General features: G+C 36.6%; 1 protein-coding gene across 22 annotated transcripts in view; it reads right to left on the bottom strand.

Moving 5' to 3' along the window:
* Window positions 1-27,731, bottom strand: part of MBTD1 (mbt domain containing 1) — a 70,302-nt gene that overhangs the window by 29,657 nt on the left and 12,914 nt on the right. For 7 of the 22 annotated variants that reach the window (XM_082372573.1, XM_082372574.1, XM_082372592.1 and 4 more), the window contains 4 exons: window positions 11,545-11,746; window positions 6,995-7,134; window positions 5,607-5,721; window positions 4,949-5,034 (listed from right to left, as the gene is read on the bottom strand). In XM_082372573.1, coding sequence (XP_082228699.1) covers window positions 4,949-5,034; window positions 5,607-5,721; window positions 6,995-7,134; window positions 11,545-11,698 — 495 coding nt within the window. In that variant the 5' untranslated portion in view covers window positions 11,699-11,746. The other 15 variants (XM_082372589.1, XM_082372588.1, XM_082372582.1 and 12 more) reach the window with 12 other exon arrangements.

Below are 27,731 nucleotides of genomic sequence, written 5' to 3'. Positions count from 1 at the left end.
AGTATATAGCCAGGTACCAAACAAAAGAAATCTGAAGTCTGTAAATACATAACTAAAGGAATATGATTTTAGCTTTTTATGATTCATGTACATTTGATATTAGCACATTTTGGCCTGTGCTGTAATGCTTAGGAAAGACATATTCTACTTGATTTTTTTTTTTGGCCACGCCATGTGGCTTGTGGGATCTCAGTTCTCTGACCAGGGATTGAACCCGGGCCAAGGCAGTGAAAGCCCGGAATTCTAATCACTAGGCCACCATGGAACTCTCTGTACTTGATTTTATAAGGCAAATAATGGGGAACAGGAGTGCTTCTATTTAAAAGACTATAATATTAAAAAAATTAAGAATGCTTTAAAGCTAAATGTTCTGCATACACAGAACAACTCTCTTGGGTTCAAACATAAATTGTCAATAGGAGAAAACAGTCTGTGAATTTCATTAACATAGAGAACCTAACTGGCATGTGATACTGCAGTAGTATTTTGGAGATTGTTCCACAGTTAGTAAAGATAAGGCTAAAAGCTGCTTTTAGAAGCTGTGAAATAAAAAAATGTAGGTATTAGTCTCTGGCCCTGCTCCTGGCACAGAGGTCTTAACAGCCTTTGTAATTTTCTAAGTGATAAGACTACTAGAGGTATCTTTTGTTTTAATATTTGATCTTTGACCCTAATTCCAAGACACAGACCTCCTAAATCCTTTGGAATTTCTTGGGTGATAAGAGTGTCTTTTGTTCTAATGAGGCAACTCTTTGTGGGCCCCTAGATAGCTTCAGGATGGGAGCTGGTCACCACATAGATCAAACTATGATTAGAGGGCTTCCTTGGTGGCACAGTGGTTAAGAATCCGCCTGCCAATGCAAGGGACACGGGTTCAAGCCCTGGTCTGGGAAGATCCCACATGCCTCGGAGCAACTAAGCCCGTGCGCCACAACTACTGAGCCTGCGCTCTAGAGCCCGCGAGCCACAACTACTGAAGCCCGCGCTCCGCAACAAGAGAAGCCACTGCAGTGAGAAGCCCGCTCACCGCAACCAAGAGTAGCCCCCACTCGCCACAACTAGAGAAAGCCTGCGCACAGCAACAAAGACACAATGCAGCCAAAAATAAAAATAAATAAAATAAATAAATTTATTAAAAAAAACCAAAACTATGATTAGAAGCTTGGAACTTTCAGCCCCATCACCCATCCTCCAGGAAAGGGAGAGGGGTTAGAGACTGAGTTAATGACCCATTATGCCTATGTGATGAAGCCTCCATAAAAATCCCAATACACAGGATTTGGAGAGCTTCTAGGTTGGTGGATAAGTAAAGGTGCTAGGAGAGTGGTGCACCTCGGAGGGCATGGAAACTCTGTGCCCCTTCTCATATACCTTGCCCTACACATCTCTTCATCTGACTATTATCTCTTTTATTATATCCTTAATAATGAAACAGTAAACCTAAGTGTTTCCCTGAATTCTGTGAGCCATTCTAGCAAATTATCAAACCCAAGGAAGGGGCATGGGAACTCTGATTTACAGCTATCTGTCAGAAGTAGAGGTGACAATGTGGGATTTGCAACTGGTGTCTGAAGTGGGGGCAGTCTTGTGGGACTGAGTCCGTAAGTGTGGGATCTGATGCTAACTCCAGACAGACAGTGTCAGAATTGAACTAAACTGTAGGACACCCAAGCTGGTGTCAGAGAAATGTTTGATGTGCGGAAACCCACACATCTGGTATCAGCAGCACTGTGTGGTAGAGTTGTGTAGGTAAAGGGGGAGCACAGGAGGGTTTTCCTATAGGGGCTTAATTCAAAACTATGTTAAAAACCGAACAAATAAGAAAAACTGCATGAGAAAAAGCAGGTTAAAGCCCAAAGTTGAAAATTTCAATCCAGCTACTGAAAAATGTAGCAAGAGTTTCTTCATTTATAATAAGAGATGGAGTAGATGAGCTAGATGATTTTTAAGATAACTTACAGCTTTGTGACCATATGATTTAGGATTAATTAAAAATGATATTACCTAACACCTGAAACCAACACAAGACTGTAAATAAACTATACTCCAATAAAAAATTTTTAAAAAATGGTATTAACCTAATTCAGTGGTTTCCAACCTCAGAGACTGTCAAAGAAGGGAAAGCCAAGGGTCAGGGGCCAAGGCTCTAGCCATACCACCCTACTCTTGCCAGACCAATCAGTATAACTTCCCCTTATGCTAGCTATGTTTAATAAGGAAAGGCGGAATTGTAATGTTTTAAAAAAAAAGGTCTGAAAACTACCACCTAGATGAAATGAAAGTTGCATCAGATATATAGCAATCATAATACACAGGTTTCTAAGTAGATATATTTAATGACAACTGGGCTCCATTTACACTGATAATTATAAAAAATGTCAAACACTGTTGTAATTGAGTGATTCAGTATAAACCATTATGCACAATTACAGCAATATTCAAAGAGAATATTGTCCTATGATATACTTTGCAGAAACTTCCCAGAAATTTAAAGACAGACCATGGAAAAGAGGAATTCTACTGAAATTCTATGGTTTAAGAACTAATCACTATCATTTTTAAGTGCTGGAAAATATATTTACCTGGGGTCCCTACTGCAGAAGAGGTTGAGTTACCTTAAAGAAGCAAGGCAGTCAAAGCTGTGACACCACCCCCACCCCCAAATCCTGGTTCAACCAGAACAGCTCTGTTTACATGTACACATTGAATCTTTTTTTCTTTTTGGCGGTGCCGGTGCCACGCAATCTAAGTTCCCCAATCAGGGATGGAACCTGGGTCCCAGCAGTGAAAGCGTTGAGTCCTAACCACTGGACTGCTAGGGAATTCCCACAGATTGAATGTGTTAAAAAATTATGTTTGAAAAAAGAATCCCCTAGGAGCAGGGAAAGGCTCCCAACCTGCGCTCAAGTTGGAGACAATGCAGGTGTAGAGTGTGGAGGAAGAGGCCCCACAGATGAACCAGTGTTAAAGCAGGCATCAAGTGTTAGAAGATTAGAAGACTGATGATTCAAGGCAGGACGTTGTGCTTGCAGCTGCTCTTGGCAATAGGTTTTCTAAAGCTAAAGCCAGTAATTCTCCTTGGAGACCCCAAAAACCATCTAAGGGGGAAAACCATGAAGAGTCAACTCTAAAGGACAAAAATCAAGTACAGCACAAAGTCTGACCTCCTAAACCAAATGACTTCAAATAAAAATGCTGGTTAAGGCAACAAAGCAAACTCATTTTGTACTAAAATATACTAAGACATTACCAGTATAAAATGTTTCCTATTTGGTAAGGAAAAGGCAGCAAAGGAAGATGAGTGGAGCAGGAAGGCACTGGGTGACAGATACCTTGCTTCTGAATGAGAAACAGGAGGTCCCACAGTATCATTACTAATCATACAGCTAAGGCTAGCTGCTCTATTCTATATGATAGAACACTTTAATCTTAAAAAAGCAAAGTCGAAAAAAATCAATTTCATTATAATAGAGATTTTCTTGCAAAGAACTTTAACATAGTATTACTATTCAAAGATATGGACATGAAATAAAATATTATACTTTTGGGACTTTGAAATGTTACTTTTAAAAATATCCTGACTACTTATATAAAATAGGTGAACATGGTTTATGATACTAAAACCTAAAAAAACAAAATATTAAAATAAAGATAGGAAAAGAGATAAAGGATACTCAGAAGGAGACAACAGACAAATGTTCCAGGAATCTGGGATGAAAGAGTTATTATAACTGAGAACTTAAGCTAATTCTTATCTTCCTAGTACCAAAAAGAACTATCTCAAGAGAGGAGAGTTAAAGACTTGCTTTGTAGTTCTCATGAAAGCTGCTGTTGCCATATATTTAATATATCTCATAAACGTGACACTACTATCAACACTACAATAAAATATATCAGCTACTGTATACTAAGGTAAAGTATCTAAGATTCCACTTAGGCTGATTCAGATGGTCAGCATGCCACCGACTAAGGGCTTAACACCTGTACTTTTAAGAAAGAAAACTTAGCAAATGAATGAATTTGGCTTTAATTCATATTTCTACCACTGAATTAATATGTTTGGCCTTGATCAACATCCTTTATTGGACATGAATGAATTAAAATTCATTTGGATTTCCACAGCAAGAACTCAAGCTCAGTTTTGTTCACATGCTATTATTTAACAGTAAAGCTCTAAGTTAACAATATGTTAAGTGTACGCAAAATTTCACTCATTAACTTTCTAAATTCTCTTTCCTTCGTATACATGATCAGTAGCAGATAGAATCTTTAAATATAAATTAAACTTACAGTGAGGTTAAAAAAAGTATTGAAGAGAATTAATCACAGATAACTGAATCAAAAGGAATGAAATCAAAAGGAAAGAATTTATCATTAGATACATTTTAAACATAACTCTCAATTACTTCAGATGTTCTGTGACACTACTTGTTAAAAAGAACATCTCGCAAAAGATCATTTCAGCCCACGATACTGTATTACTAATAGTTCCTTCTTTGTTTTTGTGGTTTTACATTTGAGACAAAACAAAACTAGAAGATCTTTCCTTTTCTCAATTATTAGGTCAAATCACAAAAATTTAGGTAACATATACGATGGATGGTTTCTATGAGGTTGAACCATATGACTGCCAATATATAACTATTTTTGATACACAAAACCAGCAATTTTATATGGTTCAACTTAATATGAAAATTGGACGAGACTAGTGCCTTTCCCCATTTAAAACAATTTCAACTTGCAATGTCTTTATAGGAACCTTTTACTTATAAAACTTAGAGAAGTTATGTAATTATTCATAGTACTATAATTAATAAAAAAAGAAACATTTCCATTACAACGTATAAAATAAAAACCTTCTAAGGATAAGATGCTTAAATGCTATTGTGCCTTCAGATTTAAACAATGACTAAGCATTTCAATATAAACTGAGAAATTCCATACTCACATGTTTAAAGCAGGTAACTGGAGCTGCTATAAAGCTATTGCTATTGATGTAGTTACCCCAGCTGAAACCTTCCATGGAGACTGCTACTGAAATAAAATAAATTTAGATATATTACAGTTCTAAAATTTGTAAGAAGGCTATTATTTTAAAATGTGAAATGACACAAATTTATCACCTCTAAAGAAAGTTTTTTTCTATAAAGACAGAACTTCTCTAAATAAACATGAACTTTAGCATATATCATATTTGCAAACAAATAGCAGTTTAACTCTTCTATACACAACATATGCTTCTTGGGAAGTGAGGCAAGAGCTCTCCAGTTATAAGAAACAAAGAACAGCGGAGAGCAGATACCTTCAGGATAACAAATGCTGTTCTGGCTGCTCTTGTGCTTTATTCCCACGCAGCTGTTACCCGTGCACTTCAATGAGATTTCTATCCAGTATCCACCACCTAATAGCACCATAACTTGTGAACACTATTCTATTCTAGAATAATTTACTGAAACCAAAACCTCTATCAGGAAGCCCAGTGTCACAATGTGCAAATACAGTAGAGAAATACCTTAGTTAACAGAATCCAAAATTAAAATGTTATTAATTAAAACTAGATGAATCAGTACCAAATATTTCACCTCCACTACATTCACCCATATTACCTGATTTAGTCTTTGCTTGATTTTGCAAGGTAGCTTGATACTGAGCATATGCAGCTAGTTTAGCAACTAAAGGTTGTTTCTGAAGAACTTTTGCTTTCTTTGTTGGAGGCTTACCCTAAAACAAGAAGAGTTAAGTAAATAGGATTCTTTCTCATCCCCCCACCCCCAAATCTGAAAACTAACTTGACTGCATACTACTCATTCTGCTTAAGTAAACATCGAGGGTTTAGAAAATTATTAAAGCAGAGGAAACATACAAGGAATTTTAACATGAGAAATGTTTTCTGGAGTTCTGCTACAATGTAGATACCTAATATGGGTAGCAGAGCTGGCACAGACTAAAATAGCAATATGCAAATTAATATGTTAATAAAAAATTATATCCCATAAGATGTTAAAATATAGGCTGTGGTGGATAATTCATTCCTTCTTGTACTAGATAAAACCAGTGGTTATTCACTCATGCAGGTTGCCAAGCATTGCTATTCATATAAGAAAAGATAATTTAATGTTTAAAGAGCAAGTGACTGAGGTTTATACCTTTAGCGCTAACGCAAAAGATCAATGACAAAATGATCATGGGCCAAATTCAGTGTGACAAACTGCCATCCATTTGGGTACAGACCATTGTTCAGGATCTTTAGGTACTGTCTATCTGAAATATAGAAATACATCTAAGTGATGTATTTCCTTAATCTGGGGAATTTAAATAATCCTTTCAGTGCTATGCAATGATCACAATAAGGTAAAGAAGAATATGAAAAATGTGATCATTCAAATAAAATATATTACAAAAATCAGTTATGTGATGCCTTTAAAAAGTTGTTTATATGCTACAATAGTAATAACTTAGTCAAATGGTCAAATCTCCAGTCATTTTGTAGGCACTGACGTACATTTACAGAAAGATGATTTTCTTTTTGTATTATGAATTTTTCCAAAAAGTTAGTTGGATTAACCAAATACACTTGGTCAAGGTATCAAATGGGTTGCAATCAAAAATACAAACCAAAGATGATGGAAAAATAAAACCAAAGGGTAAATCATTCCCCCTCCCAGCACTGAAAGTTTCTACTTTGATGTTAACTCCAAAGAAAACCAGGGGGAAAAATGGCTTCAATTCATGTATATAAAAAGATGTTTATTACATTTATACTTATTTAGAAAAAAGACACAAACAATTCATAGTTTATTTTGGATAGTATGCCTTCTCTATTTATAACAGTTACTCAATTTTATAGAATGAACATATTTCTTAAAAATGTGGGGTATAAAATGATAACTGGCCAATTGGGCAAAGGTGGAGTGCAGCGAATCACAATCAAATGACAGATAAACAGTGAAAGCCATAGAAATAACAGATATAAAGAATAAGAAGGTTTCTGTACCGTTACCTGAAGTCTGGCCAAAATGCTTGCCTTCTTGGAGTTTGACGAGTAACTTCTTGAACATGAAACACTGCAGAAACGCTTTGTTTTAGAGTAAAAAGCATCTCGCACACCAACCATCCCACACATTTCACAGGTAGCTAATTAACAAGAACAATGGTGTTATGATCATATAATAAAACCAACTTTCATCTAACAGTTTAATAATTTCTTCAATTATCTAAAGGTTTTAATTTTAAAAATTTCTTTAAAGCAGATAGAAAATTTCTTCTATCTGTTACATAAATGATATAAAAACCTAATAAAAGCTAGGGGAAAGACTGGAATGATACCACAGCTACAGGCTCCAGAAGGTCTGACAATAGCTTAAGGTCTGAAAAGGCTTTAAAAAGGGTCAAAAGACACACAAACAAATATAAGTTAGATTCAACTAACATTTCCTTAGTGCTCACCTTGTGCCAGACATTATAAGCTCTGATGTTTGAAAGGATTATAAACAAAAGATAAAAAAAAGTGCAACACAACTGAAGATTAATACAAAGTGCACCACAGGTCTTTAAAATACTGTAAAGACTGAAACATAAAAATGGCCAACTCAGAAAAATGCTAAAGGCAATATGAGGATTCTCTCAAGTTATATTCAGGAGACGAGAGAAACAGGATAGGTTCAAAGCTTGAGGTACGTGCACTATTAACTGATAATAGAGGGCAACAAAACTCTAACCACTATTGGGTCTCTTTTGTAAATTAGCATAATGGACAATAATTTGAAAGGCAGAATTAGAAGAACAGGGTAATAAGAAGTGAAGCTCAAAAAAGATACATAGGTTGTGGGATTGCTGAATTACACAATAGTTCTATTTTAAAATTTTTGAGGAATCACCATACTGTTTTCAATAATGGCTTTACCAATTTACATTACCACCAAGAGTTTATAAGACTTCCCTCTCTCCACATCCTCCTCAACATTTGTTATCTCTTGTCTTTTTGATACTAGCCATCCTAACAGGTATGAGGTGATATCTCATTGTGGTTTTGATCTTCATTTCCCTGATGATTAGTGATGTTGAGCACATTTTCATGTATCTATTGGCCATTTGCATGTCTTCTTTGGAAAAATGTCTATTCAGGTCCTTCGTCCATTTTTAAATTGGATTATTTGCTTTTTTGGCTATTGAGTTGTATGAGTCCTTTATATATTTTGGATATTCACCCCTTATCAAATATATGGTTTACAAATATTTTCTCCCACTCTGTAGGTTACCTTTTCAATTTACTGTTTCCTTTGCTGAGCAGAACCTCTTTAGTTTAATGTAACCTCACTGCTTATTTTAGCTTTTGTTGCCTGTGCTTTTGGTGTCTTATCCAAGAAACCACTGCTAGGACCAACGTCAAGGAGCTTCTTTCTTACGTTTTCTTCTAGGAGTTTTACAGTTTCAGGTCTTACATTTAAGTCTTTAATCCATTTTCAAGTTAATTTTTGTGAGTGGTATAAGATAGGGGTCCAGTTTTTCTTTTGCATGTGGATATCAAATTTCTCAACACCATTTACTGAAAAGACTGTCCTTTCCCCATTGTGTGTTCTTGTTGCCCTTATCAAAAATTAGTTGACTGCAACTCAGTATCTCAAAGAGATATCTGCCCCCCCCATGTTCATTGTAGCATTATTCACAATAGCCAAGTTATGGAAACACACTAAATGTCTTTTGATGGATGAGTGGATAAAAAAAAAAAATGTGGTATATATATAGATAGATAGATAGATACACAGATAGATATGGTATCCATATATATGGAATATTATTCATTAAATTGGAATATTATTCATTATAATTGAGTATTATTCAGCCATAAAAAGAAGGAAATATTGTCATTTCTGACAACATGGACGAAACTGGAGGGGATTATGCTAAGTGAAATAAGCCAGAAAGAGAAAGACAAATAGTGTATGGTATCACTTATATGTGGAATCTTAAAAAAAAAAAGCCCATTTCATAGAATGGTGGTTGCCAGGGGTACAAATTTTCAGTTATAAAAAGAGTAAGTTGTGAGGATCTAATGTGCAGCATGGTGACTATAGTTAATAACACTACTGTACTGTATACTTGGAAGTTGCTGAGAGTGGATCTTGTGCTCACACCGCACGCACACACACACACACACACACTCAGTTAACTTTGTGAGGTGACAGATGTGTTAATTATCTTGATCTTGGTAATCATTCCACCGTATCCATGTATATCAAATCACCACATTTATAGACATTTATACATTTAAACATATACAATTATATTTGTCAATTATTCCTCAGTAAAGTTGGGGGAAAAAAGATAACATAGCAAACAACTGCTTGAGTGGGTTCAAATCTCCATCTAACCAGTTATAACTGGAGGAACTTACACTTTAACCAGTAAGTTCTCATAACAAATTATGAGAAATCATGGAAAAAATGTAAGAAGCCGAGGATAAGAGATAAACAAAGGGTGTCTAAGGGAAAAAAAGCCTGAATGATTTTCTGTTGTAAAAATTCTAGAACAGATTATTTAAAAGGTTTGTGGATCATCTAGGTAAAAAAAAACAAAGCGATCCCAAGGGGACAGTATATCTTTGCCAAGAACTGAACATGTCAAACTAGAATTCCCATGACCAGGATGTAAGCTCCACCAGGGAGTTTATTCTATATTGTTCCTATTTGTATCTGTAAAACAGAGTCTGGCACATATAAAGCTCCCTTTTGTGATAAGATTACCAGACTGGTATATCATAACTAAACCACGACAAGATGTATATTAACAGGAGTTAACACATTTGATAAAATCTCTCATGTAGCTTTGTCAGTAAGGATTGAGAAATTCAAGCTGAAGTAGAAAACACCTAGGTAGGTTTTAACTGGTTGGATGACCACACCTAGTGAGTCATGATAAGTGAAGTTAAGTTCTTTGATATGATCTGCAGGACTCTGTACCAGGCCCTTAGATGCTCAACGTTTTAATCAAAAGACTAGAATATAGGGCTTCCCTGGTAGTGCAGTGGTTAAGAATTCACCTGTCAATGCAGGGGACATGGGTTCAAGCCCTGGTCCGGGAAGATCCCACTTGCCGCGGAGCAACTAAACCCGTGCGCCACAACTACTGAGCCTGTGCTCTAGAGCCCGCGAACCACAACTACTGAGCCCGAGTGCCACAACTACTGAAGCCCCCGTGCCTAGAGCCCGTGCTCCACAAAGAGAAGCCACCCAATGAGAAGCCCATGCACCACAACGAAGAGTAGCCCCTGCTCGCCACAACTAGAGAAAAGCCCACGCGCAGCAGCAAAGACCCAACACAGGCAAAAAAAAAAAGAAAAAAAGCACCAATGTCATTAAAGGCCAAAGGAAACTAATTAAAAAAAAAAAAAAAAAAGACTAGAATATGACTTACAGGGCATTATTATCAAATCTGCAAATGACGATCAGATGACACTGCATTCAACATTAGATGAAAGAATTAGGAATAAAATATTTCTAAGACCAAAATTTAGTAAGAAAAAGGTTACATGGAGAGTTTTAAAGTCTTAACACCTTGGGTTTAAAAAATCAACAGCAAAAGCGCAAGATTGATTTAAATTGGTCTAGTTCATGTGGTTTCAGTTAGTTGCAAATTCAGTATTAGTTTTAAAAAAGTTAAAGCAATTTTGGTGGCCTGAATGGAAACACAGTGTCCTAAAAAAAGGAGATAAAAGCTGAACTACCTTCTGTCCTAATCACACAGGGTGACCAACTATTTGCCTGAGGTCCTTTTCCAGGATGTGGGACATTCAATCCTAAAACCAGGACAGTCTCAGGCAAATCAGGACAAGTTGTCACCCTACTACCACATAATCTGAAGTATTCCCAGAAGAAAGTGAGCAGGATACTGATGAATTAAATTACTGCTGCTATGAGAAATGACTGAAACAATTAGGTTTACTTAGTGTGTCCTAGAGACACACTAGAAATAAGTGTTGTAGTGTGATGGGAAGAGATGTCTTTGTAACAGGGATTAGAATCATTCTGTGTACCTTTAAAAATCAAAATTAAGACCAAAAGACAAAAGTTAGAGCAAGGATAATTTTGGTTCAATATAAACGATATTCTGGTAATTAGAGATACCCTATCGCCAAAGTGTTAAAACAGAAAACTTATAAGGAATTGTTAAAGAGAAGGGAGACTTAACCTTGAAAGTCTCTTTCAACTCTGTAAGTCTATTATCTTACACACTTCCAATTACATAGGGATTTATTATTTAATTATGGAATTTAAGTCCCATTAAGTTTCTCAGCTGCCTTTTGTTTTCATTTTTTTCTACTTGTTTTCTACCAGCAGGTGGTAGGTCTGCAAAATAAAGAGATCTAACACAAACCCAGTGATCTTATCTAGAACTATAAGTTTCAGACTGTGTTTCTTCAAACTGTTCTTTAAAAATTCTAAGGGAAATGATAGGAGAAATGGAATCAAAACATACCCTCAAATATAAAGGTGTGTAACAGGTGAAGGCTGTTCACCTGAGCTGAAGTATATACTCCATACTCACCCATGCCAGATTTACCATCTGGGTATGTGTACACTTGGCCATTGTTTTTGATAATTGGCAGATTAGAAGGTAAAGGAGCAACTTCCTCTTCACTCTCCTCAGAGCTGGAGCTGCTACTCGTGTCCTCACTGCAGCTATCATAACCGTCAAACATCCCGAAAGAGTCTCTTCTTTTCCTTTCGGATCGTGAAGAATGTTCAGTCTTAAAAGTAGAAGAAATCAGTAACACATGACACAGCACTCATGTACACTACCTAAAAGACCTTAGTTCAAATTGTGATAAATGAGATTTGAAAAATGAAAATCTAGCCCTGAGAATTGATAATTTTATTTTATAATGAAAAGCTAAATGTTTGTGTCAAGTGGAGCCCTCCACTTCCATGAGGCATAAATCTATTAGCTACCACGTTAGCTAAAAGGAGTAACAATAATGATGGAAAAAACACTAAATGGGAATCGGAAGATCATCAGGTAATTCAAGTTTTGCCATAAACTAGATATATCACTTCTCTATAAAATGCGATTAGATCAGATGATTTCTTTTTTTAAAACAACTGTGGTGAAATACACATAACAAATACCTATTTCAAAAATTATAGAAGACAGCATTTCTACATGTAACACTATTTCATTTTTTTAACATACATAATTAGAAAAAAACCCAATCATCTCCAGCTAAACACTATTTCCTTTTCAAAAGAAAAAGCACAAAGATACTATATATCAGGTTCAGCAAATGCTACTCATATGTTCCTCCAAAAATGTTCCCTCACTCAAGCCACCAAAAAAACCCCAAACTAATACCTACCACCACTCCAACTTTTCCTGAAATCAATTCCAAAACTTCAAGTTCAGTGAGAAGAAAGTTAAAAGAAAGCAGGAAAAAACAAAGAGAAAAAAAGAAATGGAATATTTGAAATGAAAAAAAATCAAACCATCACTAAACATACAGTGAGTTACAAGTAGAGTGAAAACTATCAACCAAAAAATCTTTAGAGTTTGGTACCTATCTTATTCTTTTGCTTCAGTTATAATTTTTTTGGTATCATCTTCCACCTTATGCACAATTTCTTCTCTGGCTAGTTTAACATCTTAACATGACCAATAACAAAGCTGAAATCTGTTGTCCAAAGTTTGACAAGATAAAACCATCCAAATGCATATCTTAGTTTTATTGAATAAACTGTCATTTTCAGATATGCTTGTATTAAAAGTTTGCTTTGAGATGGGGAACTGATTTTCACTTGTATCCGGTGTAACTATGAAAGCAATAAAACTAGTTTCTTAATCCACACATGGAAATATTATATACTCAAATGAATACTGTCTTCTAAGAAGTCCCCTTGGGAGGCTCTACAAATGTTCTACTAATATTGCCACAACTTCTAACTTTTTTTTTTACTATTCTTCTTTCAGAACTCTCTTTTAGACCCAATTTAAAAAAGAAAAGCCAACTGAGGTCACTTTAGAATATTCATCCCTCCCCTACTATTGGTTTCCCCAGCCTGATTACTTAGCAGATTTGGTTCTGAATAGCTTTTAGTTATTTCTATAAATTACATGTATCTTCAAAGAATCAAAACCTGCTACCACCAGGAGATTTCAAAAGAATAAAGACTCTGAAGGCAATTCAAAAGGAAAAGTCTAACAATATTTTGAACTGGTAAGGTGGCAGGGAATAGGATAATCCTTGTTTAGATAAAGTATGGTACTAGCAACACAGAATTCTGACAGACCCAGGTTTGAGACTCAGCTTTGTCATTTATTAGCCGTGAACTTGGGCAAGTGATGAGTTTCTTTCTCTTATTCATTCAACATTCAACAACAATTTATTGAGCATTTGTGTGTCTCACAGTAAGACAGGTTAAGAGCGATCAATGGTTCTCATAAGGTTATAGTCTACTGGTGGGAGAAATCCAAGCAAGATCATGTGATAATAGAGTAACAAGGCAAGTGTAGTCAACTGAGATTCAGTGGTGAGGAAAGACCCTGAGGACAAAAAAGGCAGCCACTTGAATATCTGGTGCTGGAAGGAAAGGGCAAGACAAAGGCTTTGGGGCTGGAACATACTTGGTGCATTGAAAGCCAATGTGGCTGGTGTCCAGTGTGAGAGGTGTGGGAGATGAGGCTGGAGGAGGATGCAGCGGCCAGACCACCAGGGCCCTTGAAGGCTAGGTTAAAGTTTGATATATTTTTTTCCTGAGGGCAACATAAAGACACTATGAAATACTTATCACAATGCCTGGAATATACATTTAGTAAACACTGGCTAGAATTCTAAATTCTAATAAATTCATACACCTTAACTCCATACAGAGATGATCTTTAACATCCAGAGTTTTCATATAAGTTTGTCGTCCACTTTATAGTCAGCTTGGTTAGCAGCTAACTTATTTACTGACCCTGAAGTGTCAACACAGAATATCTTATTCTGACTCAACTTGTTAGAGAACGTAAACTTAAAATTTCAGGGACCCAATGATTACAAACATTTTGGTTTCAATAAGTATAGGCTGTTAACATTTTAAAAAAAGTATTATGGTCAAATACATTTGGGAAATTTTCCTTACTTCAAAGCCCTCTTCGAGCCCTTAAGATGCTTGTGAACATTACAATAATTTAAGAGGTATATATAGTATGCAGTGTTTTCCAAAGCATCTTTAAGGACTAATGTTCTAGAGAAATGCTCTCTATATCAGACCAAAACCCCTGAGGGGGCTGCAACTTCAATATAAGTTGTAAAATGGGTGGGAAAAAAACTGAGTACATGTAGGGAGTTCCCTGGTGGCCTAAGTGTTAGGATTCCAGGCTTTCACTGTGGTGGCCCGGGTTCAATCCCTGGTTGGGCAATTGAGATCCCACAAGCTGCACAGCTCAGGGACCTACAAAGGAGCCTTTTTGTCCATGCTCTGGGTGGAGAGGCTTCTCTGGGATTTTGCAACCAAAGACCTGAGGTTATAACTTATCCTACCCTAGATGGTCAGAAAATTCCCATGTCAAGAAATTAAAGTGGGGCTTCCCTGGTGGCGCAGTGGTTGAGAATCTGCCTGTCAATGCAGGGGACACGGGTTCAAGCCCTGGTCTGGGAAGATCCCACATGCCGTGGAGCAACTGGCCCCGTGAGCCACAATTGCTGAGCCTGCGCGTCTGGAGCCTGTGCTCCGCAACAAGAGAGGCCGCGATAGTGAGAGGCCCGCGCACCGCGATGAAGAGTGGCCCCCGCTTGCCACAACTAGAGAAAGCCCTCGCACAGAAACGAAGACCCAACACAGCCATAAATAAATAAATAAATAAATAAAATTTAAAAAAAAAAAAAAAAAAAGAAATTAAAGTGGTTCTAGGATACCAGTGCCCCCTGACACCGAGCAAAAGCAATCCTAAATCATTTCAGAAATAATCACCTACAATTCGGGCCTTTCAGCATTTCCACAGATTTTTATCAAATATCAGTACACAATCAAATATCAAACACACAATAAGTGGTCCACCGCAAGTGTCAGCAGAAATAGATTAGATATCCCAAATAGTTAGGCACTGGAATTGCCAGAGACAGAATATAAAATAACCATACAAGAACTAAGAAGAAATAAAAAATGTTATTGAAAAATGAACAGAGAATACAAAGCAATCAGAAAGAACCAAATGTAATTTCTGTAAATGAAAAATACAACTGCTGTAATTTAAAAAAAAAAAACACAAAAAAACCCTAAATGTATTAGACATGCCTAAAAAATAATTGGGGAAATGGAAGATAAACATTAAGAAAGAACCCAAAACAGCAAAGAAGAACAGAAACATGGAAACTAAGAGGTTAAAAGAGCACTGAATGTAAAGATCTAATAATAAATGTCAATAAGAATTCTCAAAGGAGATGGACTTCCCTGGTGGTGCAGTGGTTAAGAATCCGCCTGCCAATGCAGGGGACACGGGTTCGAGCCCTGATCCGGGAAGATCCCACATGCTGCAGAGCAACTAAGCCTGTGCGCCACAACGACTGAGCCTGTGCTCTAGAGCCCGCGAGCCACAACTACTGAGCCTGCATGCCACAACTACTGAAGCCCTCATGCCTAGAGCCCGTGCTCCGCAACAAGAGAATCCACCGCAATGAGAAGCCCACACACGGCAACGAAGAGTAGCCCTTGCTCGCTGCAACTGGAGAAAGCCCGCATGCAGCAACAAAGCCCCAACACAGCCAAAAATAAATAATAAATAAATAAATTTATATATATAAAAAAAAATTCTCAAAGGAGAGACTATGGAGAATGGAAAAAGGTAAAGCTGAATGAGATACTGGCTGAAAATTTTGAAGAAATAACAAAAACATGAATTCACAGATAGAACTACAATGTATGTTAAGCACTACAATATATGTTAAGCACAACAGAAAGATATCCACATCTAAACAGATCACAGTAAAAGTGCAGGAGACCAGAGAGAAGATTTCAAAAGCCACCAATCACAACAGTGAATCTCACTAGTCAACAAGCCCAATTTAGGTACATTTAGTCCCATCAGCTGCTTAGTAACTAACCATTAAATATGAATAAACAGGCAAGGATTACCAGTCATTTGTGAAAGGCCTCTTAAAAATGTGAAAGACCAGGAACTTCCCCGGTGGCCCAGTGGTTAAGACTCCTCTCTCCCAAGGCAGGGTGCCTGGGTTCGAGCCCTGGTCAATCCCTGGTCGGGGAACTAAGATCCCACATACTACAACTAAGCACTTGTGTTGCAACTATTGAGCCTGCGCACCTCAATGAAGAGCCCATGTGCCGCAATGAAGACCCAGCGCAGCCAAATTAATTAGTTAATTAATTATTTTGAAAATTAAAAAAATTAATTAATTAAAAAAATGTGAAAGACCCAAACAAATCTTCAGAAAAAAAGAATCTGCAGGAAATAGAAGTAATGCAGGGAGCAAAAGAAAACCTCAAAAAAAAATAATTCTTCAGAGAAATATAATAATAGGATGCTATCAGTGAACAAGACAGATCTTGGAATTTAAAAAACAGAAGAGGCAAAACAATAAATTAATACATGGATAGTAAAATCAAGGAAATCTTTCAAAAAGCATGTGTGTATGTGTATACATGAGACAAATAGGTAGATAATAAAAGAGACAAGATAAAAGTTAAATACAGAAGATACAAAATCCAAAGAATAGAGATACTGAAGAAAGAAAACAGATAGGAACAAAGAAGAAAATACAACAACAAGAATTCCAGGATCAAAAGACAGAGTTCCTATACTGAAGGGACCACGTAAGCCCAGCTTAATGACTTAAAAAACCCCCAAACTATACCAAGGTACATCCTTATAATAATTACAGAACTTTGCCATACTAAAAGCTTCAAGAAAAACACTATATCACACAAAAAGAGAAGGGAATTAGGATATCAGTGGGTTTCTCAATGACAAGATTAACAAAAGTAATGCCTTCAAACTTCTAAAGGAAAAAAATTCTTATCAGAAAAGCTATACTCGAAGCTCCAAGTGAAAATCAACTAACTAAAAAACAAACAAACAAACAAAAAAAAGAAGAAAAAAAAGAAAGCAATAGCCAGTTCTTTGAGAAGATCAATAAGACTGATTAGAGATAAGCCAAAAAGAGAAAAGACAAAATTTCCAGTATCAGGGATGAGAGGCAGCATCACTACAGATTCTGCAGATATTAAGAGGAGAGTAAGAATATTACCAACAACTTTATGTTAATAAATTTGACAACTTAGAGGAAAGGGACAAATTCTTTGAAAGACATAAAACCAAATCTCACATATAAACATATTACCTGAACAGGTAAATAACTATAATAACCTGAATAGGTAAAGAAACTAAATGTGTAGTTACAAACCTTCACACAAAGAAAACTCCAGCCCAAATGGCCTCACTGGAGAATTCTACGTAAGAAATATTACTGATTCTACACCAACTCTTCCAGGAAACTGAAGAGGATGAAATAGTTTCCAACTCATTCTATTAGGCCAGCATTACTCTGATCCCAAAACCAGACAAAGCTATTACAAGAAAACTACAGAGCAATATTACTCATGAATATAGGATGCAAATATTTTAAACTAAATTTTAGCAGACTGAATCAAACACTATATAAAAAGAATAATATAGGATGGCCAAGTGGGTTTATCCCAGGAAGGCAAAGCTAATTCAACATTTGAAAATCAATAAATTCACCATATTAATAGACTAAAAAACAGAAGTCATATGATTATCTCAAGAGATACAGAAAAAGCATTTGACAGAATCTGAGACCTATTCCTGATTTAAAAAAACCCCTCAGCAAACTAGGAATAGAAGAGAACTTCCTCATCCGATAAAGAACATTCAGGAAAATCCTAAACTTAGCATGAAATTTAATGGGGACTTCCCTGGCGGTCCAGTGGTTAAGACTCCATGCTTCCACTGCAGGGGGCACGGGTTCGATCCCTGGCCGGGGAACTAGGATCCTGTATGCTGTGTGGCGCAGCCAAAAAAAAAAAAAGAAATTTAATGATGAAAATCTGGATGTTTTCCCATTAAGACTGGGAGTATATATATTTGCTTTTACCATTTTAATTCAATATTGTACTAGAAATTCTAGCCAGTGCAATAAGAAAAAAGAAGCACAGAAATAAAGAAATAAAAGAATCCAGATTGTAAAGAAGTAAATTTAACTAATCTTTATTCCCAGACATCACGATTGTAGAAAATCTGATGGAATATACAGTAAGTGTTGGGCTAATAAGTGTTTAGCAAGGATGCAGGACAAAATATCAGTACAGAAAAATCAGCTGTATTTCTATATACTAGCAACAAAACTCCAGAAATTGAAATTTTTGGAGTTCAATTTCTGGAAATAAAAAAAATATCACTTACAATAGCATCAAAAAATATGAAATAATTGGGGCTAAATCTGGCAAAAGATGTGCAAGACCAATACCATGAAAACTACTAAATGTTCCTGAAAGAGTTAAAGAAAGATCTAAATAAATGGAAAGATGTACTGCGTTCACGGATTAGAAGAATAAATATTGTTAAAATGCCAATTCTTCCCAAGTTGATTTATAGATCCAACACAATTCTAATCAAGGGACTTCCCTGGTGGTCCAGTGGTTAAGAATCTGTGCTTCCACTTCAGGGGGCAGGGGTTCGATCCCTGGCTGGGGAACTAAGATTCTACATGTTACATGGAGTGGCCAAACAAACCAACCCCAAAAAACACAACGTAATCAAAACACAGAAGATTTTGGGGTAGAAACTGACAAGCTGAATCTAAAATTCATATGGAACTGCAAGGGCCTAGAATAGCCAAAACAAATTTGAGAAGAACAAAGTTGAAAGACTCAAGCTTCCTGAATCCAAGACGTATGCTGAAGCTACTCTAATCAAGGCAGTGGAATTTTGACATAAAAGACCGATAAACAGATCAAAAGAAATAGAGCCATACATATATGGTCAATTGATTTTTTTCACAAGTGTGAAAAGGCAATTCAGTGGAGAAAATATAGTCTTCTCAACAAAAGGTGCTGGAACAAGCAGATCACCATATGCAAAAAAAAAAAAAAAAAAGACAGTGATCTATACATTATATCATAAACAAAAAGTAACTCAAAATGGATCACAGGGAATTCCCTGGTGGTCCAGTGGTTAGGACTTGGCGATTTCACTGCTGTGGCCTGGGTTCAATCCCTGGTCGGGGAACTAAGATCCCACAAGCCACACGGCGTGACCAAAAACAAAAACAAAATGGATCACAGACCTAAAAGTAAGAGGTAAAACTAAAAACTTCCCGAAAAAAAATTCAAGATGTTAGGTTAGGTATAAAAAGTTTTTGGATATGACATCAAAAGTATGACCCATTAGGCTTCCCTGGTGGCGCAGTGGTTGAGAGTTTGCCTGCCAGTGCAGGGGACACGGGTTCGAGCCCTGGTCTGGGAAGATCCCACATGCTGTGGAGCAACTGGGCCCGTGAGCCACAATTACTGAGCCTGCGCGTCTGGAGCCTGTGCTCCACAACAAGAGAGGCCGCGATAGTGAGAGGCCCACGCACCGCGATGAAGAGTGGCCCCCGCTTGCCACAACTAGAGAAAGCCCTTGCACAGAAACGAGGACCCAACACAACCAGCCATAAATAAATAAATAAATAGATTAATTAATTAATTTTAAGAAAAAAAAAAAAAGTATGACCCATTAAAGGAAAAATTGATAACTAAACTTAATCAAAATTTAAAACTTCTGGTCTTTGAAAGACACTATTAAGAGAATAAAACAAGCCACAGACTGGAAAACGATATTTGCAAATCATATACTTGATAAAGGATTTGTATCCAGGACATATAAAGAACCGTCAAAACTCAGTAACTTAAACAACGTAATTAAAAAAAAAAAAAACAGGCAAAGATCTAAAGAGAATTCACAAAGAAGCTACATGGACGGCAAATAAGGACATGAATACATGTTCAACATCATTGGTCATTAGGAAAATACAAATTAAAATCACAAGATGTTCTTATGCATCTATTAGAATGGCCAAACAACCCACAACCCTCTAAGGTCTGTGCAGCAAATGGAACTCTCATATACCGAAGATGGGAGTGTAAAATGGTACAAGCACTTTGGAGAACACGCAGTTTTAAATACAGTGTTAAATAAGACGTGCTAAATATACACCACCTACAATCCATTCCACTCCTGGGTATTTATCTAAGAAAAATGAAAGCTTAAGTCCATACAAAGACATATATATGAATGATCATAATAGCTCAAAACTGGAAATACCCAAATGTCCATCAAAAAGTAAATGAATAAACAAATTGTGGTACATCCATACAATGATTCCATTTTGCTACTTGGCAATAAAAAGGAATTAATTTTTGACACACACAACAGCGATAATCTCACAATAATTATGCTGAGCGAAAACCATACCAAAAAAAAAAAAAAAAGAACACAACCTGTATGATTTCATTTATATAAAACTTTAGAAAATGCAAACTAATGTATAGTGACAGAAAACACATCAGTAAGTTACCTGGGGAAGGGATGGGCCAGGGGTGGGAAAAAGGTTATAAAGGATCATGAAGAAACTTTTGGGGATTATGGACACCTTCTGTATCTTGACTGTGGTGATGGTTTCATGAGTGTTATTATTTGTCAAAATGTATTAAATTGTACACTTTGAAGATGGCTAGTTTTAATCTCGTGTCAATTTTACTTCAAGGAAGTTGTTAAAAAAAATCTATATCCTGTCAATCTATCAGCCAAGTATAATGGCTGGATAAAGATATTTTCAGATATGACAAGTCTCAAAAAACTTAGATCCCATGTTCACTTTTACTCAGGAGATGTGCTTCATTATAATATCAAAGTAACGAAGAAAGAGAAAGATCCAACAGAGGACAGAGGTAAAGGGAATTCCCAAGACAATGATAAAAGAGATGTCCTCAGATGACAGCTGTACAGGAGGCCTACAAAATAACCAGACTATACTGGAGGAGGATGGATGATGGCAGCTCCAGGATAAAAATAAAACGTTGTGTTTGACAGTTTGTTGGAGGATTTAGGAAAAAGGCAATAGACACTTTTAATAGTGTTAAATGATTAAATGAAAAAAAATGAGACAATTGTTAACTCCAGGAAAAGAAGTTATATCAAAAAGGAACAAAGGAAGTTCCCTGGTGGCCTAGTGGTTAGGATTCCGGGCTTTCACTGCCGTGGCCCGGGTTCAATCCCGTGACTGGGCTGAGCAGCAGTAAACATAATCATATAAACACTAATGCTTTAACTTATGAAGTGGATAGGTATAAAGATATGGTGATTCCTCATTTCCCCATGAGATTAAAAATAACAAGAAGTGAGTTTTTTGATCAACTTGAATAAAAAGTTTGGAGGATGGAGATAAAAAGGGCAAATGTCAACTTATATTTATTGCCTGAGTTATAAATTTTTTCCATAAAGCTTAATTTATTAAACTTAAATGACTAAATGACTACACTTTATTATAAGATTATGTCCTCCCTTCTTTAAGAATGGTAACAATAGATGGCTATTTTTGCAAAATTTTCATCTTTACTTACAAATGATTTATAATGTATAGTTCCAATAGATTTACAGAAAACTTGAAAATACAGCACAGATTTCCCATATTATACCCCAGTTTCCCCTATTAACATCTTACATTAGTATTGTACATTTGTCAATTAATGAACTAAAATTGATACAACTGTCATTTAACTAAGTCTATATATACTTTATTCAAATTTCCTTCATTTTTACCCTATGTTCTTCTTCTGTTCCAAGATCCCACACTACATTTAGTTGTTAGGTTTACTTAAGCTCCTCTGGGCTATGAAAATTTCTCAGATTTTCCTGGTTTCTGGTGGCCTTGACTATTGAGGAGTACTAGTCAGGTATTTTGTTGAATGTCGCTTCTATTGAATTTGTCTCATATCCTCATGATTAGATCTGGGGATACATCCTGTCAACATAACTTATCCCTGTTGATGTTGACCTTGATTACTTGCCAGAAGAATTCTTTTTTAATAAATTTATTTATTTATTTATTTATTTATGGCTGTGTTGGGTCTTCATCGCTGCACGTGGGCCTTCTTCTCTAGTTGCGGCGAGCGGGGTCTACTCTTCGTTGCAGTGCACGGGCTTCTCATTGCAGTGGCTTCTCTTGTTGTGGAGCATGGGCTCTAGGTGCTCAGGCTTTAGTAGTTGCAGCACTCGGGCTCAGTAGTTGTGGCGCATGGGCTTAGTTGCTCCGTGGCATGTTGGATCTTCCCGGACCAGGGATTGAACCTGCGCCTCCTGCATCGGCAGACTGATTCTTAACCACTGCACCACCAGGGAAGTCCCACTTGTCTGAAGAATTATTTGGCAGTTCTTTCTACTACAAAATTACTCTTCACCCCTCTCCATACCGTACTCTTTGGAAGAAAGTAACTATTTGAAGCCCACGCTCAAGGAGTGGGGAATTAAGCACCCCCTCTTTTCTTAAAAAAATAAATTTATTAAAAAACATAAAGTGGCACTCAAACAAATTAATTAAATAAAGTAGCACTCTTCACCCCATTATTTCTCATTTCAGTATCCTGTTTGTTTCTTTCAGAGAATTTATTATGAATTTGAATTATTTTAAGATTTTTGTGTGCACTTAATTTTTTGCCTATCTTCTCTGAACTGTAAGTATTTCTGTCTTGTTCACAATATTCTCAGAGATCAGCATTGCAGGACTCAAATATTTGTTGTCTCTCAACTGGGGGCAGTGGATATTAGCCCCCTGGTAGATATTTGGCAATATCCCTGAAGAGGACTGGAGGAAAAGAGTCACATTCCTTTGCATTAACATGACAGGAGAGTCCAAAACGTTGTTTAGTGCCACTGTTGAGAAACCCTGATTTAAACTGAGGCTTCATGTTTTTGGTTATAAGTGACAGAAACCTAATTAAACTGCGGTTCCTAATTTGATGAACAAACTGAATTTGGTAGAGGGTAAGCAGAAACCATTTTATTCTCTCATTATTATCCCTGAATATTTGAGGATCCCTCTCTATTCCTCAGACAAAATCTTAGTCAAAGCCTTTAGCTTTTTCCCCTGGTATTATGATCTCTTTATCATTCGTTTCTTAAATTTGCCATCTTACAGTTCTAAGAGCAGAGTTCCTAGTTTAAAAAATCCCAAATAATGGGTATGCTGTCTTCACCTGGGTTAAGTGCCTGCCTAGGGGTATTCAACCAGAGGGTCAGGGGCATAAAAGAACAGAGCAGCTCCAAAGACAATTATGTGGATGAATGGAATGAAAATTTCCAAGAGAGAAAAATAGGGGGTCAGGTCAACTCAGTATCACACACACACAAACACACACACACACACACAAATGATATTGGTTTAAAGGCTGAGAAAGAAGATTTCTGATGGGCAAGAGGAGGAAGGATTTTTTTAAGCAGAGAAAACAGCATAGGTGAAAGCACATCAGCAAGAGGCCATTAAGCACCCCCTCTTTGAGGGTGGACTATCTACACAAATTATTTGGAGTTCTTTCACATAGATTTCCTCTCCTCTAAAAATGTCCCCTTTTTGGGTTTGCAGTTTTCTCATCATTAGATTCACACTGTATATTCCCAGTTGAAATACTACATAACTCATGCTACTCAGGGTAGTAAACCCAGATTATATGATGTTCATCTGCCCCTTATTGGTGATGATAAGACTTGGTCTAGCTGTGGGATCTGGTTCTCCACTGGAGTGTTACTGTTTTCCCTCTTTTAATAAGCAACCTATGGAAGACATTTCAAGACCATGGAAATATACTGCTCATTGAAATTTCACTCCAGATTTAGCATCCAATGATTCTTGCCCTATCTTTTACTATGATTTTCCAATCCCAGAATTCCTTCCATATTCATCAGTTGCATTCTTCTGTCAGGAAGATCTGTCTTTTTTCTCTTATGGGTATTAACTCTTGGATTCCAACTTTTCAGTGGTAATTCTTTATTGTCCTTTGTTATTTGAGGGCTCAAATCATGACAGATTCAGCCAGTGGGAACCCATTCAAGCTGACTCCTGTGTCATTCTGACATGCCCCTATCATTTTTCAATGATTTTTTGCTTTCTGGCATAACAAGACATTCTAGGCTTATCTCACTTTCCTGTCTCAGCTCTGGAATCAACCATTTCTCCAAAGAGCCTTGGTTTCTTTTACTAGGAATGTTAGAAATAAAGATCTAGGTGGTCCATGTGTTCATTGCTACTGGGCTATCTCCTTGCTTCTGGAGCCCTTCAGTGCATGTGAGTTGGAATATATATGTACACATGTATGTGACATATGTCTTATGTATATACAATGTATTTTCAAAATCATGAGTTCACACTTACACCTCCAATTAGAATCCATCACCACAGGGCTTTCCTTACCTTCCCACATCCATATTTGTCTCTCCCTTCTTCTATTGAAAACCCTGGCTTCCAACAAAATTAACATTTATTCATTTGCTCCATCCTTTTATATATTTAAATAGTTTCAGAGCATAACATCCATACTGCTACAAAAATGAACTTTTGGGCTTCCCTGGTGGCGCAGTGGTTGAGAATCTGCCTGCCAATGCAGAGGACACGGGTTCGAGCCCTGGTCTGGGAAGATCCCACATGCCGCGGAGCGACTAGGCCCGTGAGCCACAACTACTGAGCCTGTGCGTCTGGAGCCTGTGCTCCGCAGCCAGAGAGGCTGCGATAGTGAGAGGCCCGCGCACTGCCATGAAGAGTGGCCCCCACTTGCCACAACTAGAGAAAGCCCTCGCACAGAAACGAAGACCCAACACAGCCATAAATAAATAAATAAAATTAAAAAAATAAAATAAAATAAAAATGAACTTTTGAGTTCAGAATTTCTTTGTAGTCCCTTCTCCTCAAACTGAGGAACAGAGTACTGAGTTTTAGAGTTACTTGGATTAGCTATTTCTCCCTCCTTCAATTGTCAGTTTGAAATAAGTCAGTTTTGGTTTGCTTTTGGTTTTAGTCTCCCTTGACATCCTTATTGAGTTAATTTCATTTTTTGGGACTATCAAAAAAATCACCCTGCTTTCAAATATAAAGAGCTATCCAAAAAGGTAGAACTTGGAGAAATATTTCCTTCCCTTACCTCGCCACTGTCTCCTGTAGGTGGGTAACCAACTTTATTGCTTTCTGGTTCATCTTTCTTATGTGTGTATGTTTTAAAAAGGTAAACAGGTATATTTACGCTTCCTTATTTCCTCTTCTTTCTTACACAAAAGGCCACACACGAAATTCCTCTGTCCTTTAATTTAGAAATACATCCTGGAAAACACTTCGTTTCAGGGCACAGACATCTTCCTCATTCCTTTTTAAGCTGCACAGTTCTCCACTGTGCGCATGTTTATTCAATCAATTTCATTTGGACACAATAGTTTTCAATGTTTTGCAATAACAAATATTGCTGCAATGAACATATATACATGTATATATACATATACACATACATGTATATAAATTGCTTGAGGTATAACTTCAGGGTATATTCTCAGAAGTGTGACTGCTGGGTAGAATGGTGAATGTATATGTAATTTTGTTAGATATTGCCAAATTCCCCTCCACGGAAATTTTACCATTTTGTATTTGCTCCAGCAATACTGGGAGGTTTTTATTTTTTATTTTTTGCCATATAATATGCTGGATGAAAACGGTATGTCAGTGTAGTCTTTTTTCCCTTTTTTTAAAAAAAAAACTTTTTACTTGGAAATAACTCCAAATTTACAGAAAAGTTGGAAAAACAGTACAAAGAAATCCTGTGTATTCTACTCAGATTCACCAATTACTAAAAAATTGCTCCATTTGTTTTATTCTTCTCTCAAAATATATAGATGTTTTTCTGAACCATTTGAGAGTGAGTTGCATACAATTTTTTTTGTTTGTTTTGGCAGCAGCATGCAGGATCCTAATTCCCTAACCAGGGATCAAACCCATGCCCCCTGCAGTGGAAGTGTGTAGTCTTAACCACTGGACCGCCAGGGAAGTCCCATACATGTCTTTTTATTCCAAACTACTTCAGTGTGCATTTCCTGAGAATATAAACATTCTCTCATCACTATAGCACAGTTATTAGTTTCAGGGAATTTAACATTAATACTTTGCCCTAATTTACCATCCATATTTCAATGGACCCAATGTCCTTTATAGAATTTCTTCCCTCCAGTCCAGCATCACATGTTGTATTTGTTTCCTTTAATCTAGAAGATTGTTTTTGGAGAATGTAGGCCTCCTCTCCTCTTTTTAATGGGATGCTTTTCATTTGGGGTTCATCTGAAGTTTCCTCATTTTCAGGTTATATATCCCCATAATACTACGTAAGTGATATATCCTTCTCAAGAGTATTACATCCAGAGGCACAAGATACATATCTGCCCCTCAGTGGTGATGTTCATTTTGATCACCCTGCCAAGGTGTTGCCCAGTTTTTCCAGTATACTTACCATATTTCTCCTTGCAACTAATAAGCAATCTTGGGGACACATTTAAAACAAACAAATACAGTTGCTCATTGAAATTCCACCCCCCTCATCCCTAAATTAGGCATCCAATAACTCCTGCAGAACCAAACATTATTATGATGTCTGCAAAATGATTTTCTAGTGCTACTACTCTCTTACCAGTCAGCAGGAAACTCTCATCATCCCCTTTATATATCTACCTACCTACTCATTATCGGTATGAGTTCACTAATTCCTATTTCCCCGCCCCGCCCCCGTAGTTCATAATTCATTACTGTCTTTAATTATTTGGGGGTTCAAATTATCCCAGATTTGGCTACTAGGATCCCCTTGAACTGATTCCCATGTCATTTTGACCTGCCCACATCAATTTTTGAGCAATACCTTACTTTCTGGAATATCAAGACATTCTAGGATCATTTTAAACCTACACTGCTCCAGCTCCAAAATCAACCTTTTCTCCAAGGAGCTCTCATCCTTTTTAGTGGGGATTGGTATTAAAAACCAGTATAGTTCTACACTAAGCCATTTTTGTACCTTTCTGTATATGTGTGTGGACTTGTCTGTTCTTATCTCTTGCCCTTTTCTCTTTAGTGTTTTTAATCTTTTAAATGTTTTTTCAAAACTCTTTGTATTTAGGAATTTACCCTAAATTTACCTCTGTTATATATGGCAAATTTTGATTTTATGGAGTTTTTTGATATACAATAAAAGAAAAATTTTTTAATGTAGTAAAATTTATCAGTATTTTCTTTCATTGTACCTTGAGTCACAGAAAAATTTCCCTTATATCATGGTATAGAAAAATTCACCCACATTTTGTTATTTGTACAGTTTTTTGATATTTACATTTCTGATCCATTTAGTTTATTCTTATGTATGGTATAAACAATGGCCCTAATATTATATTTTCCCAACTATCTAGTTGTACCAACGCTTTTTACCAAAATGTCCCTTTTGTCACAGTGCTTTGAAATACCACTTTATGTTTTAGATTTCCATATGTAGTTGTGTCCATATCTAAACGTTACACTATTTTATTGGTCTGTCTATTCATGTGCCAATAGCTTCCTTTTTAAATTATAGAGCCTTCCTAGTATATTTTGAAATCTGGTAGGCCTAGACACCCTCCCCCAATATTTTCCCTTTAATGTTTTGATATTCTTGCATATTTTATTTTTCCAAATG

The sequence above is a fragment of the Balaenoptera borealis genome, assembly GCF_965194805.1.
Source record: "Balaenoptera borealis genome assembly, chromosome: 20".
Classification (NCBI taxonomy): domain Eukaryota; kingdom Metazoa; phylum Chordata; class Mammalia; order Artiodactyla; family Balaenopteridae; genus Balaenoptera; species Balaenoptera borealis.
This window is presented reverse-complemented; position numbering and strand designations above follow the sequence as displayed.